At 35.3% G+C, this 18,120-nt stretch overlaps 1 protein-coding gene across 2 annotated transcripts in view; it reads right to left on the bottom strand.

Moving 5' to 3' along the window:
• CDIN1 (CDAN1 interacting nuclease 1) overlaps positions 1-18,120 on the bottom strand; it is a gene marked incomplete at its 3' end in the record, with an annotated part of 124,964 nt that overhangs the window by 56,725 nt on the left and 50,119 nt on the right. The window contains exons 6-10 of one of the 2 annotated variants that reach the window (XM_082317738.1): positions 15,062-15,141; positions 14,657-14,706; positions 11,733-11,800; positions 6,563-6,628; positions 3,208-3,343 (exon numbers count right to left, since the gene is read on the bottom strand). In XM_082317738.1, the coding sequence (XP_082173864.1) occupies positions 3,208-3,343; positions 6,563-6,628; positions 11,733-11,800; positions 14,657-14,706; positions 15,062-15,141 (400 nt within the window). The remainder of the gene's footprint in view (positions 1-3,207; positions 3,344-6,562; positions 6,629-11,732; positions 11,801-14,656; positions 14,707-15,061; positions 15,142-18,120) is intronic. The other variant, XM_082317739.1, reaches the window with a different exon arrangement.

Genomic DNA, 18,120 nt, shown 5'->3' with positions numbered 1-18,120 from the left:
AATAATTTACAGCATGTTCTCAGACCCTGTTTTAAAGCACAATCTGTGTTACTTCCCATTCATGCTCGCCAAATTACCTTTGGTCACACAGACTATTCAACAGTTTTTCTCCTCATGGTTACAAGAAATACTCCAATGTAGGCCAGCGAACAATGAAAAGTGTGGTATCCACTACACATGCATGAAGCAATTGTATTTTGCACATGCAGTTGTTTCATTTACCTAGTGGCAGTGAAAGCTGTAGCCTGCTCAGTGGATGCCACTACTCTGAAGGAACAAATGTATTGAGGGAAGGGATCATCTAAGTACATGAATCATTTTATACAAAGTTTGTTCAGTATACAAAATAGCTTTTTTCTAAAACATCTCTCTGCAAAATCAGTATAGGAATATGCAAGACCAAACTTACCTTTTCCTGTTCCTTTATTATTGAAAATTCTCAATATCTAAACAGAATCTTAAATTACAACTGTGCAAACCCAATGACAAGGTACACTTTGTACATTTTTAATGTGAAGCTTAATTTGAAGATGAGGTTGCAGTGCAGCATTGCAACTGAAAATTGCTTAACAATACCATTGATGTATGAGCCATAAAAAACCTTGCTAAGCTGTCCCTGCAGAACTCGGAGTAATAAAAAGGTGTTCTTTTGCACTGAGGTGAACAGACATGGTTGACTGCATCTAGGGAGCTGTTCTGTTAAATGAGAAAGTGCCATTTCTTTCCTGTCAGTACAGACCAATTTAAGACACTCACAGATTTAGTTAGCACAGAGTACAGGATTTAATGAAATACACATATAACAGCAAACAAACCACAGCTATGTTCAAAGCTTTCAGTCAGATTGTGTGCAGAATTAAACTTACATCTGTGACAGATGTGGGAAAAAAATCTAGAAACTTTTCCAGTCTCACTCCTACTTTTCAGAGAAACAATAAAAAAGCCGAATGGAAAAGGTCTAAAACGTCTCACCTTCATTCCTTTCAAAGTATCCAGACACGTATTTCTATCCACATCTAACAGGCAACATTACAGGTTTTCTCTTCAATTTCATTTTCACTTTAAGATCAACCAACAGATCAGGTTTACAAAACCCTAAACTATCAGGTGAGTGCCATGGTATCTCCATTGTGAACTGATATTTCTTCTCCAAATGATTCCTCCTTCAATAGGAAAGGAGACACACAGGTGCAGTGAATTGACTGGGAAGCTGGTTCTCACTTGAGAGATCCTTGCGTAGGCTGATTAAATCATACAAAATTGATTCAGAGTTGTGCAGCTACACCTGCGTCTTCATATAAATAGTTTCAGAGAGCAATGAAAGTTAACTGTCTAACCTACATGCAAAGTAATCTGTCAACAAGTGTTCACTAACCCAGCTGTCGTATTAGAAGAAGCTGCAGTAACTCAGAATTCATTTCAGAAGATATTGTGATACTGTCAGTTTGGCCAAACAGTACCAAAATTAAAACTAACAGGATTTGTTCTTTAAAAAACTCCACAGAAATTTGCCTAATTTTCATAGTTAACCTATCACTAAATTCTGGATTTAGGGAGTAAAAAATCTGGTTTCCTTTATATGAATGTAAAGTCACTATATTTAAGAATCAACAATTTTTGTAGTCGTTTTCAATATGAATGGCTATAACAGAAGATTTGGCAAAATCTCGAAACTACTTCCAAAACAGTCTTATTGATCCACGTGTCAATTCAGTCTAGCACATTCTTTCTCCTCAGAAAATATTCCAGCCAGTACATCTAACGGCCTCCTCCCAGCCTGAGCTGCTCCGTCTCCTCGTATTTACACTGATGTGCAAGTTCAGCACCATATGCATCAGCATCTTTCCTGCCATTCTCACCATTTGCCTAGATATTGCATATACTCAAATTTCTTTCTAAGTCTTGTATTCTGGTTATATGTTTCACAAATTCTTTTCTACAAATTTCCTGTAGTATAGTATCTTCATCCAACAACTGACAGTCTTCCTGAGGTTCCCATTACCTTGATTCAAGTTTTCCAAGTCACTGCTTTCTGGGATTGTCAAATAAGAGCAGGTCCTTGTCATGCCAATCAAGAATGTTGCTGCAGAGCATAATTTCAAACTCTGATGATGTTATTCTCAAGACTTGGTTTCCCTTTCTCTGCTGCCTCCTATAGAATCTGCTTTTAAGGTACTTCCTGAGATAAGACTAGCTATTTTCACCTTGGCATTTCTCATATTCAGCTGAAATACTAATGGTCACCAGACTAGCCTCAGATGTTGGTACACGCTGTCTATTTGTTACATTTGTGCCATCTTCTCCACTGTCCCTCAGATTTCATTGATGCTCTCTTGTGAGCACTGAGCAGACTTCTGAATTTACGCTTTTAAAAATCCTTTATTAAAACTTTCATTTACCTCACTTATTCACTACCTTGCTTAGGGTTCCACCACATCCAAAAATGGAACTGAAGATGAAATACCTTATTTAGGATTTTTTTGAGAAGAAAAACCCTCCAGTGAGGAGGCTTCTAGTACCATGGAAAGATATATAAATATATACAATAATGAACTTTGTAAGAATACAGCAGAACTATTTTAACCATCTTTAAAAGAAAAGATCTTTATACCAATACCATCAACATGTTCAAAAATTCTGTCCAGCATAACTTATTTCCCTCCTTATGTTCCTGCAAATACTTCCTACATTTTTCAGCTTGAAGATAATTGTTATTACTGTTTAAAATGTAGACAACAGACAAAAAAATACTTTATTAAAAAAAACAGTGAAACTGTATTGTCCTAGATACAATGACAATGAGCAATAAAGTTCTTTACACACAAAGCCCACTGGGTTTGTGAAGATTTTATAAATAATTTGGCACCATGCAGGTATTACAAAACGTCACAGCAAAATCCTCCTTGAAAGTCAGGTACTAAAAAACCTGACGTATAACTTCTATACCAAAGTAACTTATTCTGTTAACTAGCATCATTGTAAAATCACCATATGTATCTGCTGCATGTTAACAATTATGATGTGAATTTCTCACAAATATTTCAGCATTCCAATTTGACATACTAATTAATGACATTCGAAATGCCAGATTAGTAACATGTATTTTGTTTACATGGCTTAATACAAAAGTAACTAGTGGTTTTTTCCAGTAACAACTTTTAAAAATGCAGTCCTATTTATCTATAAGGAAAAGTAACAGAAATATACCTGTTCCAGTAGCTCCAAAACTGGTCCTGCAAGTAGGCTTGGTGGCTACTTTCATCACCAAATGAGGCTTTGCTTTCAATCCAGTGAATTATGTGTCCTTCAACAGCTAGGGTGACAGCAGAAAATAAAGTGAACTCTGAAAATCAAACTCAACAGCCTGCAAGAATGTGTTTGGGAATATCCTATTTATCCGCCAATCTACCACATAATTCATGCTTGCCACAGAGTTACATATTTGTAAAAATATCTTTCAAACATGCACGTAGGACATTTTTTAAAAAAAGTACCAGAAAATATTTTAATGCATAATTATATCAAATTCAGTTTAATTACATTCTATTCTAGATATTTGTATTTATTCTAACACAAACAGAATGTAAGGAAAAAGAGACTAGACTAAGGTGCAATTCCATCCTACTTTCACCCTTACTTTGCTGGAAAGGAGTTGTCAGGTAAGGAATTGAAAACTTCTGGTGAATAACAAGAACAGTTAGCTAAGCTGCTAAAACCAGAAACTTCTCACCAGTCCAGAGTGGAAAGTGTGAGAATGGCAAGAAAGTTTATCATAGATACATATCTGCTTCTGTACTTTTGCAAAATCAGTAATGCTTCACCAAAAAGAAGTTAGGAATAAGAAGGATTATATGAAAAAATGTGTTTTGACTTTCTGTTTCTTTCAGTGCTGTGGGATTTGCTTTGGTTCATGTCTTCCCTCATTTCTTGCAGGACTGAATTTCTAATATTAATAAAATTATCTTTTTTTTTGTAAAAGAAAAGTCCTGTCTGAAGTTGACAACCTAGTTTTGCAGGAGAAATCATGAGAGTCACTCTAAAAGATCATTCTTTCTCCAAAAAGGTAATGTGGGGTATCATTATTGAGGTCTTTAGAAATGCTTCCTTTATTTTGAGTTCCCTAGGATATCCACAGCCATGATGTCTTAGCCTGGGATGAGGTATTCAAAGGGCATGCAGACCCAGAAACACAATACAGAAAGATTAGAAGAGGCTATGGCAGCACATGATTGACCACAGACTGTAAAATTACTCAGGAAATCTGAATAACTAACTCATGAAGTCACCACACTAAGCTCTATATGCCACCACTACCCTGCTATCAGTAACCAAGTTAACTTACCATAGACTAGTTTGCTTGGAAGGGACCTTTAAAGGCCATCTAGTCCAAACCCCCTTGCAATGAGCCGGGACATCTTCAACTATATCAGGTCGCTCAGAGCCTTGTCCAGCCTGATCTTGAATGTTTCCAGGGACGGGGCATCTACCACCTCTCTGGGCAACCTGTTCCAATGTTTCACCACCCTCACCATAAAAAATTTCTTCCTTATATCTAGTCTAAATCTACCCTCTTTTAGTTTAAAACAATTACCCCTTGTCCTATGACAACAGGCTCTGCTAAAAAGTTTCTCCCCATCTTTCTTATAGGTCCCCTTTAAGTATTGAAAGGCCTATATTGCGTAGGCCTATACTACATCCTCCCCCCCCCCCCCAACACCTTTAGACTCCAGGAGATAAAATAGCTGAGGCATAAACTGTGTCGTCAGTTGAGAAGCAATTTCTAAGAAACATCTGCCTTTCCTAGCTACGCACCGAGTTGTGAAGAAGAGACTGCAAGGACTGCCATACATTAGTTCAGACTGGACAGCAGGTAGAAAATTATTTCCTGCCAATCTCAAGCGACTGAAATAATTTGACGAAAGTACTGCTCTATCACTACTTGGATTTTTAGAGACAAATCCATGCAAACAAATTAATGGGTATTTTTAACCTTCTTTCTAATAGGGTAATATTACACACCCAGGAATTCTTTTGAGTGTTTCCCAGTTCCCCTTCTCAAGCATTAAAAAATCTAGCTCCATTTAGTTGCTTTTCTAGTTTCCATTTAATCAGGCTCCTGAATAGCTGGGATACAATCTGATGTTTCTAACGTGAAAGTGAGTATCTTAATACCAAATACGTACTGCATATGTTGTAGTCCACACTATTGGGGAATCTTATCAATGTATATAACTCTCTGAAGGGCAGGTGTTAAGAAGAGGGAGCCAGGCTCTTTTCAGTGGTGCCCAGTAACAGCACAAGAGGCAATGGGCACAAACTGAAACATGGGAAGGTCCGTCTGAACATCAGGAAACACTTTTTTACTGTGAGGGTGCCTGAGCACTGGCACAGGTTGCCCGGAGAGGTTGTGGAGTCTCCATATTTAAAAGCCGTCTGAACATAGTCCTGGGCAACCAGCTCCAGGTGACCCTGCTTGAGCAGATGACCACCAGAGGTCCCTTCCAGTATCAGCCATTCTGTGATTCTGTAATTCCACAATCTTCCCTGCTAAATTTAGACTTGATAAAAAACAACTGCTCCCTCATCCCCGCAAGTCCCTCCACAAATCAGAGGTATGGAAGTGAACAGGTAGAAATGAATTGAAAACTCTCCAAGTGTGGCTTGACAAGAGTGAATTGCAGATCATTAGGATGCCAAATCTCACTGGTTCAAATACGGAGTGGTTCAGTTACAAAGGTATTTTTTATTTTGTACATATAACCTCTTATTAACATCACTACCATTATTATTTTTGGAAACGTGATTAGGAATACAAACATCATTGAGCTAAGGAAAGTCTTTAAAAACTTTTCAGAAGACTCTGATACACATAGTTGTTTATCTATTGGGTAACATTATTGTGCTGAAAGATGGTATCTCAAGTATTTCTGAGTAGTGACGACATTTTATAGTACACACTCAATTCCTTATACCGGTGTACAAATCAGTTATCTCAGTAAGAATTCCAACTGTTGTCAATATGAAGAACAAAAAACTAGTTATATATATGACTTTCACACAGTGCTTTCAGCCTTCTTACTTTCTCTGACAGACTCAACAGTAGGCATCTGCATAGACAGGTGCTGCGTTCTATGGAGGCAAAGCAGAAGTCTTTTGACATGAAAGTCAATTTGACTTAAAAGAGTATTACCATTACACCTATAAGACTGCTTTGAACTGATTGGGTCCAGAAGTTTAAGACAATTACAGGTATTCCAGAGTTCAGTTCATAAAGACAGTGGGCAGAGCAGGTTACAGGGAGTAGGGATTTTGGCGTTCTTATTATTGCTTGTTTTTCTTTTTTTCTTTTTGTTTTAACGAGACAAAAACATGCAGAGACCAAAGAGGAAACACTGGGTAATACTACTTATGATCAAACCTCTCTGACCAAAACTAGAAGTTCTTAAAATTATTGGGTAACTTTGTAGTATCCTATAATATACTTCACTTAAGTAGCCATAATATTTTAGCATGGACACTTCTACACAAAATAAAATAATAAAAATTCTTTTAAAAGACTTACCCACTGGCACTTCTAAAATAAAGTCTGGTGTTTTGTCATAACCCTTTGCACGAAGCTGATCTTCAGCTATACATAGAGAATAAGAACTACCGTTTATAAAACTATTCTATTAAGTAGACAGCAGTATAATTAATTTTATTTTAAATAAGAGTGCAAGAATTACTAATGCAGTCATACATATCTTTCTTATGCATGCAATGCTGTGTCAGATTAAATGAACCTTTGTAGAAAACCTGAAGCATGGATATAAAAATGCTTCTTTGTCATCCCTGCATTTTTATGTCTTCATTATAAACACCATTAATTCAAGCTGTCATACAGTATTTTATAACCCCCAAATATTCAAAATAAAGAAGTATATTCGCTGATTGAAAGAAGAATCTCTTCACGTTAGGAAGCTGTTAAGATTAATCCTACCGACACCACAAATGTAGATATACTGGAGCTGCCTTCTTGGTTTTATTTTAATGTTAGCATAAAGTTGTTAAAAAAAGAACAAGAAAATCCTTCTTTTCCAGAATTTATTAAAGGAGAGAGAAGCCACAATTTTAGTTTCTCTTGCATCCGGCATTCTATAGAATTTATCCAATTTCAGAACATACAAATATTTAGAAATTCTGTTAACATTAACTATACAACTCTATTGCTTACGAATATTAGAGTTGAATATTTCAAGAAACAATAATAAGGAGTGAGCAAGATAAAACTGCAAAAGACAAAAGATGCTCCTTTAAAAAAAAAAAAAAGCCCAAAGCCAGCCCTTAATATTTTCTAAACTATTGTCCTTGATTTCCGATACCATTACATCGGTATTTCTGAAACACCATTTCTCCATTAGAATCTGGAGTGACCTGGTCATTCAATTCCAGGCATGGCTTTCTGTCTTCACCCAAGCTCAACTAATGGCACTACCTAGTAACAAGTAAGGCTGTGTAGCCCCTTAACACCTACTGGGCTGTTGACATTGTCATGCATCCCATTCGCCTTTCTGCATCACCTTTGATTAAAATTAATGGTCCATTCTCACTGTTGGGTAGCTTATTTCCAATCCATTTATCAGGTTAGGACAGTAGTTTCATGGCCAATGTTCGCAACTCAGTTTTAGAATAGTTTGTGCATATCCTGAAAGGTCAGCAGTTTGAGTCCAAGTAACATTTTAATGACAGAAAAACATACACTCTTAGAAATCAAAATATTTTAAAAATGCCTAAAGCAAACTTCCCTCCTCTTTCTCATTGAAGAATGTAACTCTGAAGTATTTTTTTAATATAGTGAACTAATACTGAAAGTGGGACGGGAGTAATTTTGTAAAGTTGTACATTCACTTAAATGTAAACTGCAATAGCTGTTTATTCTTTTTGATATCTGTAGTATTTCTTTTGAAATTTGAGAGTATTTCTTCACTGTAAGCACACTGTATTGTAAATACAAGTCTTTGCAATACAAGACTTCATTATATCACCCAATCAGCTATTAAACTTTTCTAGGATTTGGAGACAGACTTGGCTGTTGGCTATTTTTCCCAGACTGTCAGGTATATGGATAAAAGATTTTTAGATTAACAAGGTTCTCATTTAACAGAACCTATGAAAAGAGAGTTGTATGCCATAACATAAAAATGAATTGATGTTCTAAGTAATCTCTTAATCTTGATAAAAATAAAGAATAACCCAGTTTCATCCAACTCTGTTTAACTGTAACCTGCTCTTAATTGTTTAAAACAGTTTAGAAAAGACAACAGGATGTCCCAGCTGAAATTTTCACTATTTAAGAACACACAAATGGCAATAGAAAGTTCAGTCTTTTCTATCACATCTAACAAATGCCAGTATCACAAATTCAGGGAAATGTACCTTAAAAAACCTCACTGACAATCAGGACAGATGTAAAAATATTTCCTCATGGGTCAACTTGGCAGGTCTCTGAACTGGAGTTTGCATCAGCACTACTTTTAATATTCTTCAGCAGACTCTTTTTTCAAGTCCGATTACTTTTAAAATCATTTGACACTAATGCATGGCTTGAAAAAGAACTTTTTTTGTTTTTAATCTGTTTCTGAATGTTTTCACTTGGTTTCTCCTAATATTTTTATTATGATAAACATTGGAAAATACGTTAAAACCCATGTTTATTATTGACATGAGTTGTCTATCATGTGCAGGAGCATAATTATATATTACTCTTTCTTCAAGTATTTTGAAGCTTTATAACTTTAGGGAAAAAAAAAGAAATAGAATTACAGAAGCTCCCCACAATCACCACAAGCTGGTTTTTTTTTTACAACCAAAACCCCACCGAAAGAAAGAAGTTCTAGCTTTCCAGCCCAGGTATGTTTTGCATCGGTCCAGAAGCTACAGAGGTAGCATTTTGTACCTTAAAAGATCTTTTAGCTCTTGCACGTTTGAAAAGAAAAATGAACAACTGCTTGAAAGCCAGCCACAGCAGCTTTGACAGGTACATTTATGCATCCTCAGATTTGAAAATTACATTGAAACAGCCCTAATAAATAGTTATTCTACAGATTCCCCATGAATTTAGATTTCCAACAAAACTGGAGCTTCATCTTTACCATAACTTCACACTCAATCATAACCATTTAACACATCATTGTTCTTATACTAGCCTCTGGATATAACAAAGAAACCATTCTTTTCTTGGTGAATGAATGAGCAGCAACTGCAAATTTAAGATTACAGCAGAAAACAGCCATCAGATTTCATGATTTTTATCCAGGCTACTACTGAGGGACAATCATGGTAGGAACCAAAAGAGGATAAGATTCCAGACAAAGGTCAGTACCTTCCCATTATAGCTAAAAGCTTTCCTAACATATTCATGGCAAAGATATAAAAAAATAAAGATCCTATATAGAACCTAGAAATTCCTGGCATTTCAGTGTGGCAAGTGAAGCTGTTAGCCTGTTTTGAGAGAATGCTTCCATTGATCACTTTAATCTCAGGCAAAGTGATAAAGACTTGAGAGCTGTGTTTTTGCTGAAAAGAGGACGTGGTATATGATGTGCTTCTCATGAACAGTGGATTAATAAAATGCAACCTCCATTAGTTTGTATAGGTTTCCAATAAATTTCTGGGTGAATCTGAAGGCGTTACTTCTGATCTGTAGGCTTTGAGAGCTAACTGGTCTAGAAACGGACAAATTACGTCCCGGACCTGAAAAGCTCTTTCATGCTCCAAGATTATACTGAGGCAATTTACATTCACTGGGTCCTTTGGCTGTGCTTTCTTCTTCTGTAAGAGATGCTCTGTTGCCCAGGTGAACATAGCTGATACAAAACCCCTTACTATTCTTAAAGTATAGTACACTGGAATAGTACACTAACATGGAAACTGCAAGGATTCTGTTTCCTCAATGTGTTAAAAAGTAATGGAATTGAGAGTACAGCAATCGAAGTCATAAGCCATCTTCAAAACTGGAATGCAGTCTTACTCATAGCCTAACAAAGCCTGAATTTGTTGACCCCTAGGAAATACTGTCATCTCTTCTGTTTTCCTGAGGTTTTCTTCAAGTAGTGTTGGAACTAATTTTTCAGAAAGGAAAGATTTTTTTTCATCTTGCAGATACTTAGGAAAAGCTTTTTTTTTTTTTTAAAAAAAAAACAAACAAACCCACACCTAGAACCTTAGAAACACATGCGATACACAGAAGTAATAGATACAATCACTTAACGTATCTTAAATCATGACTAAACAATACTTCAGTATACATAAAATGTAAACAATAAATTAAGCGCTCTCATTTATATCTCTCTATTCTAATGAGTTAACCCATTCTAGATATTTTGATTTGACAGCACAAATTTCTTAGAGCTTATTTCTAAAGACAAAATTGATGCTTATCCAAGGTCATGAAACATTAAAATTTAAATCTGATTTGTGTACTACACAAGCTTGCACAAACCAAATAAAATGATAATCGTTGGGTTGAGGATCCATTAGTGAGTCATCTAGTCCATTCCCTTGTATCGTGACAGGATTGATTTCATTACCAGCTTTGATGGATGAGTGTCAAGTCTAGCCTTGAATTTTTCATTGAAGGTGATTCCATAACCTTCCCTGGCAGCTTGTTTTATACTTATTGTTCCTAGAACTGTTTGGTATTTTAACTCAACATCATCTCTGCAATTACAGCTTAAGCCTATTACCTCTATCTCTGCTCTTATAGTCAAGTAGGAAACACTACCTCCTCACATTTTCATAGTGTCATTTGCAAGTTTGTATGCAACAGTTACTCCTGTCTTTTTTTTATTTTTCTTTAAAGTAAAAGAGCACACTAACTCGGTTCCTTAATCATACGGGCAAATCTTTTAAAAACCTTAATACTCTTTCTAATTTTTTAAATTTGTTTCAGGTTTCCATAATCTTAACCTGAATCTAGCTTTAGGAGAGATCATAGTTTCTGTTAAAACCAGCAAAATTCCCTGATCACACAAATTTAGTGTAACACTCAAGCATTAATAAAAGACAGCGTTTCACTTTGTTATTGTCTCATCACATAAGGAATCCACGATTTAAGAAGTCATTGTTAAGTTTATTACCACAATAAGAGAAATGATGCTTTAAACACTAATCATTGTCTTAATGGCACTCATATGCAAGAAACGTAGTGCAGGCTAAAAGGAAAAGAAAATGAAAATAACTTCCTAACTAATTAATCCTTAAAATAACTTTAAATATAGGGATTGTGAAAAGAGTGCTTGCATTGGTTGGGAGGCAGGGGGCAAAAATTCAGCAGAAACTGCACAGAAAGCTAAATGAGTGAATCCTCTAGCAGTCCTTTAATACATAAAGCACTTTGAAGCTAATATTTCTTATGCTTCCTCCTAAGTCTCATAAGGCCTAGATTATGGCTAATATCTCATGACACCAAAAGTAATACTGCAGCAGATATTAAAGCATTTTTTTCAGCTACTTATTCTATAAAATATTAATTGCAAGCCTGTGCATGTGCTGTATATATAGGGTATTAGGTAACTGAGTTCCTGCTCAGTTCTAAATCAATAAAAGATAACATGTACAGCATCAATCATTTTTTACTCTTCCTTTACTATCTAATACAGTGAGTGTTGAGGCTTATTTTTTTCTTAAGTAAACAGTCACTGAAGTCTTCGAAGTTAAGGACTCACTGGCTAGACTCTACTACAGATTCTTACCTATGAAAGAGAGATTTTTTTCCAAGAGCATTTCTCGCAGCAAGACTTCATGCTCATGCCCAATAGCGCTGATAGCTTTAGGTTAAGAAATGGAAGATTACTTTGGAAAAGAACCAACTTCAGAAAAACATCATAGGTAAAGTAATTCATGATAAAGTTTATTGGCCTTCATCTGCATTTCAGAAGTGATCAGTGATTTGAACTCTAAGTTTTGAAATTCCTTACAGGGATTTTCAGAAGCATTTAGCACTTTGTGAAAATCAGACTACAGTATCATCAGTATACATTTTACAAAATTAAGACCCATTAGATCGTATTTATTCAGTATAAAGAAGGGTAATATTTCCTTTTTTGCTTTATTTCCCCCCAAATTTAAAAGAAAGTGTGAGCTTAAAACATGTCATTAAATACTTTTTAAGTTGCTCCTTACTGACTAGTGTATCAATTCTCTAATTCAGCAAAGAATGAAATAAACTGGTTTTTTTCTTTATATTCTGAAATTGATAGGCACTACATCCATCTGAAACATCTTACTGTGACAAAACATCCTTTAAATTGATTTTTCAGACGCATGAACTAATGTCAGGGAAGGCTGAAATAATATTTTATCGTGAAGTCCTTTTCACTTCACTGACGGCCTGTTGATCCAATGTGCTATTCTTAGCAATATGTAAAAAAGTCACCACATCCAATATTTTTCATGTATCCTCCTGGAGGTCCAAGTTCTATTCTGGAAGCTTTTAAGAAGAATCTTATGGAACGTCATGATAAAGGATCCTACATTAAAAACAGTTAAGTTCCTAATTCTGTTTAGAATAACTTCTGAAAACTTAAACTACAGATCATCTTACCATTAGAGTTAATTACTTAATTTCTATCAACACTTCATGCTGAACGGCAAAAAACCTAATTGTATGGAATCATTTCATATATATATATACAGCTTTTATCAGTTGAAACTATACAGTATGTTAAACTCTACTAGCAGCTACAGAACAAAAGGGGCAAATGAAGAACAGCAAAAATGTAAGAAAAATACTGCAAATGGAATTTATAATGCACCATAAGCAGAAACACTTAGACTTAGTCTATAATAATACCTGTTATTGATGTATGGCAATGACCATGGGGCAAAACTTGTAAATAACCTCACAAGCCATTTTCTACTCATGCAATCTAGCAGCCTAGTTTCCCGTAAGCATCTGAACTATTACTGAAAAATAGCCTCTTGGCATTTACAAAGAGGTTGACTTCATACTTTAGTCCATGCATATACAATTAGATAGTTATATTTAAAATCAATATGCAATCCTTCAGAAGACATTATGCTTTTAAAACCTTAACTTTAAATTGATTTTTAACTATTTTATGCACCTCAAAATTAACATCTAATTCAGCAACATACTTGCAGATAATGTACTCGTGCAGCTTAGTATTAAACTTTTCTGTACCAAAATGGAATTGAAAAACTCCTCATTATTCTCATTGATGTCAGTGCGTATTCAATAATTTCACTTGAACCAGAATCTGAAGATGATACAAAAGACCTTTTTAGACTGCAGGCAAGTTATTCTTAAAAACTGTTAATAATTCTACTTATGTGTTATTATTACTTTTAAACATGACACTTTCAAAAGACTATACCCACATTGTTCAGCAAAAAAATATTAACCTTAAAATTCTGGACAGGAAAATTAGTGATCAACAACCTTTTAAAAAGTGTAACTTACCAGATTAACCACTTTCAGAGAGCTGTGTTTGATGTTGAAGATAGTCTCAATGAATACTTAAAATTGTGATTAAAACCACAAAATACAAATACAATTAGAACTCTGTCCTGCTGCTGTTAAAGTTAATGGGATCAGGGCTGAGTCTGCAGTAGGCACCAGGCAAGTATTTCTAGTGGAAAGAACATATTTTTAAGGGGTGACCACCACATGTATCACAACTACAAGAAGTGTTGCTTTTCATGCATAACTAAACATCACTGTAGCTTTCCTATCCTGCAACTGTACAGGGAAATCAAGATTGTCCCCTGAACTGCATGCAGAGATTTATGCCAGGATTCTCTAGGGCTTGGGAGGGAATTGTCTTGACAGCCTGCTCAGTGATACCAGGCCATGATTTTGCAATGGTTCCTTTGATAGCAGCCTGAAACAGAAGAGCTACTCATTCAGGACTTTATTAAAACACATTTGGGGTTGCAGCGATCATTCCTAACAAATTATAATCTTAGTCTGGAATACTCACTACTGTGTGGAGCTCCCCCAGTATTCTCACTGGATACTGAGGATCTCTAATTAACCATTTCAACACTACAAAAAACCGAATCCCTTAAAATTCAAGCTACATAGGGTTTTTTCTACAGCTAGTCTCATTTCCTTTTAAGAAGAAGAGAAAGTAAAAGAACTGCACTAGAATGTCAGATACGAGTTTAAAAATACTAATTGGTCAATCACACCTGAATTTCACTTGAAAACATTCCAATTAAAACTCATATTCATAACAAAGAAATGCCACGATGTTGAACACTCTCTATGCAACTTATTAATTTAATTGCAGAATAGTTGAGATTGGAAGGTATCTCCAGAGATCATCTAGTCCAACTCCACCGCTCAAAGCATGGTCAACTAGTCTTAACAGAAAACGAGACAGGCATTTCAACTAATCAAAACCAAAGAGGTTCAATCAGGCATATGAACGTGTAGCCACCAAGCTGACAACTTCCCGTGGTCCATCTGATTTTTGTTAAACAGTAGAAGAGAAAGCTCTGCAGTGACCCTCTAGCTGATTGAATGTAAAACAGAGGAGTATGAAACGTGTTTTGTGAAGCAGAACTTTATGTCAGGTTAAAGCTAGACACATCTCTTCCACACAGTCTAAGCTCGTCAATTGTGCACCTAAAATTTTATGGGAAAGGATACTGTTTGATGCAGTCCACCAGTGGTCCATAACAACAGTCATTCACAGTACACTGCAGACAAATAAGAGAAGTAGTATAGTGATGGGCAACTACAAAACCATTATAGTTAAACAGTATCTTAAAAACAGTAATTACTTTTCCGCAAAAAGGCTATCAAATGCTGTTCAGATTTAATCACAGAAAACAAAAACTGCATGCTTTTACTCACTATAAAAGCAAGCTATTAAAAAGTGAAATGCTCCCCTCACAAATATTGCATTGCCATTTATAGTGCACCCTGACCTCACTGATAGTTTATGATGACAGTAATTAAATGAGGTTTAAAATCTTTTACTCTGCTAGGCAGATAACAGCATTGCCAAAGGAAAAAAAAATAAAGAAAAAAAAAGACAACTGTGATTAATACCTGATAGACTTGATTTGCTAGAACTCCATCTGGAATCTGAGAAGGGTCCCGCAGCATACTATTTATAAGAGTTTTGGAGGCTAGAGAAATAAAGAAGAAAAACATACAAAAAAACCTGTTAGCTCAGTTATCCACTTGGCAGGAAGAAACATACTTTTATAAGGAAAACACTGATGATGTTGATAATTTTGAGAATTATCCAACCAGCAACTACAAACCTATAAATTTGTAGCTACTTACCCATTCCAATACGATTAACTCTTAAAGTCTTGAAACACCAAAGGATTTTATTAGCACAGGGTGAAAGCAGGTCCTTGTTTACTTACTCAGTTTCACTGGACAGTTTGTGCTTCAGAAGCATCATGCAGCTCCTAAGGAAACTGCTTAGTATAAAGAAAATGTAACTCAAAATAACCTCCATATCCTATGAGAACTTAAGGAAGAAGATATGTAAAAATTCAAAATATCCTTTAAAAACGTCTGGTCTCAGCAATTTTAAGCACTTTGCAGACTTGATGATTCCAGTTCAGTAATTTTCAAATTTATTTATTTACTTATTTAGTGTTGACATATTTATTTGCCTGTATTTAAAAGCTGGCAAAAGGCTTTCTGTGCTATTTTTAAATGTATAAATCTAAGACACAAAAGAAATCAGAAGTGAATTTTGGACTATTTATTAGTCTTTTATTCACTGATATTGATACCACAACAAAAAAACCAACATAAATCAGGAGATGCTTTTAGTTTATTTTCAAATACAGTCTTTGCAAGTGCTGGGATTGTTTTCTCTCCAGATGTTTAATCTGGGTAGTTGCATATAACAGTTAATTACTAATAGTAGTAGAAAGACTTTATGCTAGAAAAATGCCTTCTAAAAACATCCAACATTTCATTTTACAATTTCTCAGAGAAAGAACAACACTGCTGCACAAGCATAAGCTGCCTCCTTCCTGGGATCAACTGCTGACAGAGTTCAGCTGGTGGTATATTTATACCCTTGAATCCTTAAGCGTAGACCAGGCTTGAGACTAGCAAGGTTCCCTGCTTTGCCAAAGATTTCCTGTGTGACTTCAGGCAAATTCCTTTAACCTGTGTGTGCTTCAGATGTGTAAACATAGTGAAAAACTACTCTTTTTCTGTTCTTCATCTGTTTTGCCCCAACTCAGGGCCAAAGCTTTGTCACTCTCTTCAGTGACTGAATCGAAAGCCTCAGATGACACTGTGAAAATGGTTCCTGGAACTTGTGACATGAAGGGATCTGCCACATAAGCAGCAAAGTTACTACTCTTAATGAATGTCTGTAAATGCTCTGCTGAAAGTAAAGGAGATGATCATTTTAATCTTCTCCCCAAATGTTGTCTCCTAAAAGCATCACATTCAGTTGAAAGTAGTATTTTCAAGAAAATATTTTGTTTAAAAAACTATACCCTAATGCAAAGGAATATAAAACCCAAAATGAGTGTAAAGACTTTGCAAAAGCTACAAAGAATGGCATCATCACAGGCAGGAGAAAAAGTTTGTGCAAATGTTTTTAAAGAGAACGAAATACTAAGCCGAAACACTTCCAGACACATCATGCCGTATTACATATTTGTATCTTATTCATCTCATATGAAATAAGCATTACTTTTATAAGTGAATAGTAAGAATAAATAGACATTTTACATTAGCTTTTGTACACTGTTAAAAACACATTTTGTACATGGGATAAAAACTTCGAAAATGTGAACCAGAAGGCGGTGTATACGCTTACTTTATTAACACTAAAAATTAAAAGACTAACAATTTTGTAGTAGGTAGGAATAATACACAAGTAACAGTTTGCCAATAGAGAGGTTGATAGAATGGTAGAATAATGAAGTGTGTAACTGACAAAGATTGAGTAGAATTCACTGTTTTGAAGGGCTACTGATTTAAGTATCGTGACTTGATTATGAAAAAATTAAGCTATTTTATGACTGATCAAGAACCAGAAAAGCCCCACAGATTCACATTAGGGAAATGTGTAACTGGACACTACTTTTGAGTAATGAGCTACAGGTGCAAAATAGATTTCCTCTATTTCTGATACTGTCAACTTCAGTTTCTCACTTGAAGTTACCAGACATTCTATTCTTTACCTGTATCAGAGTAATAATGAATTGACATACTGAATTTTATATTATGCTGATGTCACATTGGTTCTACAAGGTTTTAAATTAAGCCTTTAAAAGAAAAGGCATCAAACAAAACCGACTACTATACTAGCTTTCAATATATTATCTTTCCTTCTTACATAAACGTTGTCTGCTTACGTAATGTCCTGCAAAATAAAAAAAAAAAAAACAGCATATTGTTCATTTTGTATTACCTATGCAGCTAACATAAGGTATCTTCAACTGTAATTCTTTTTTCAGAAAGCCAGTTACTGCGGTGGCAACATAACAACAGGCTGATTGTGTAAAAAACCAAAACGGCATGGAAGTGCTAAGGTTTTTACGCGAACAATAACGCCAGTCAGAAAATAAAGTTTATTGAAACACTATTCTTGCATAGATCTCTTCCTTACTTAATCAAAAGTAAGATGACACTGGTGAATATTTAAACAAAAGCAGGTCATCTGTTCTTCTTACTCAAGCTGCTATACTACCATTTGTGGTCAAACTGAATAATCACTTGAATACAGTAAAGCAAGGCGGGGTGTAACACACGCTTCTTTAAATGAAGAAATTACTTCCATTTGTATTGCAATTATGTGAACATTAAAGTAATAATTTAAATACATTTTTGCAGCCTTTAGCAGAAATAACCATAGCACACCTAAGAAAATGAAATACATGGAAAAAAAAACTTCTGTAAATGTAATAGTGTTCAAAGGAGATAAAGAGCACCTCATATTTACATTTTAACACAGCTGCAGTACAGCATTAAGGTTACTGTGATGGCCTTGTGAACTTACATCTTGCTGTTCTTGTGCTATAAGGGGAAAAAGGGCTGATGTGAGAACAAAGTACTGTCAGCAATCTACCCTTTAAACTGCTTAGACCTGGAAGGCACGCTCATTGCTTTATTTCTTTGCT

Source organism: Platalea leucorodia (assembly GCF_965183815.1).
Source record: "Platalea leucorodia genome assembly, chromosome: 7".
Classification (NCBI taxonomy): Eukaryota; Metazoa; Chordata; class Aves; order Pelecaniformes; family Threskiornithidae; genus Platalea; species Platalea leucorodia.
This window is presented reverse-complemented; position numbering and strand designations above follow the sequence as displayed.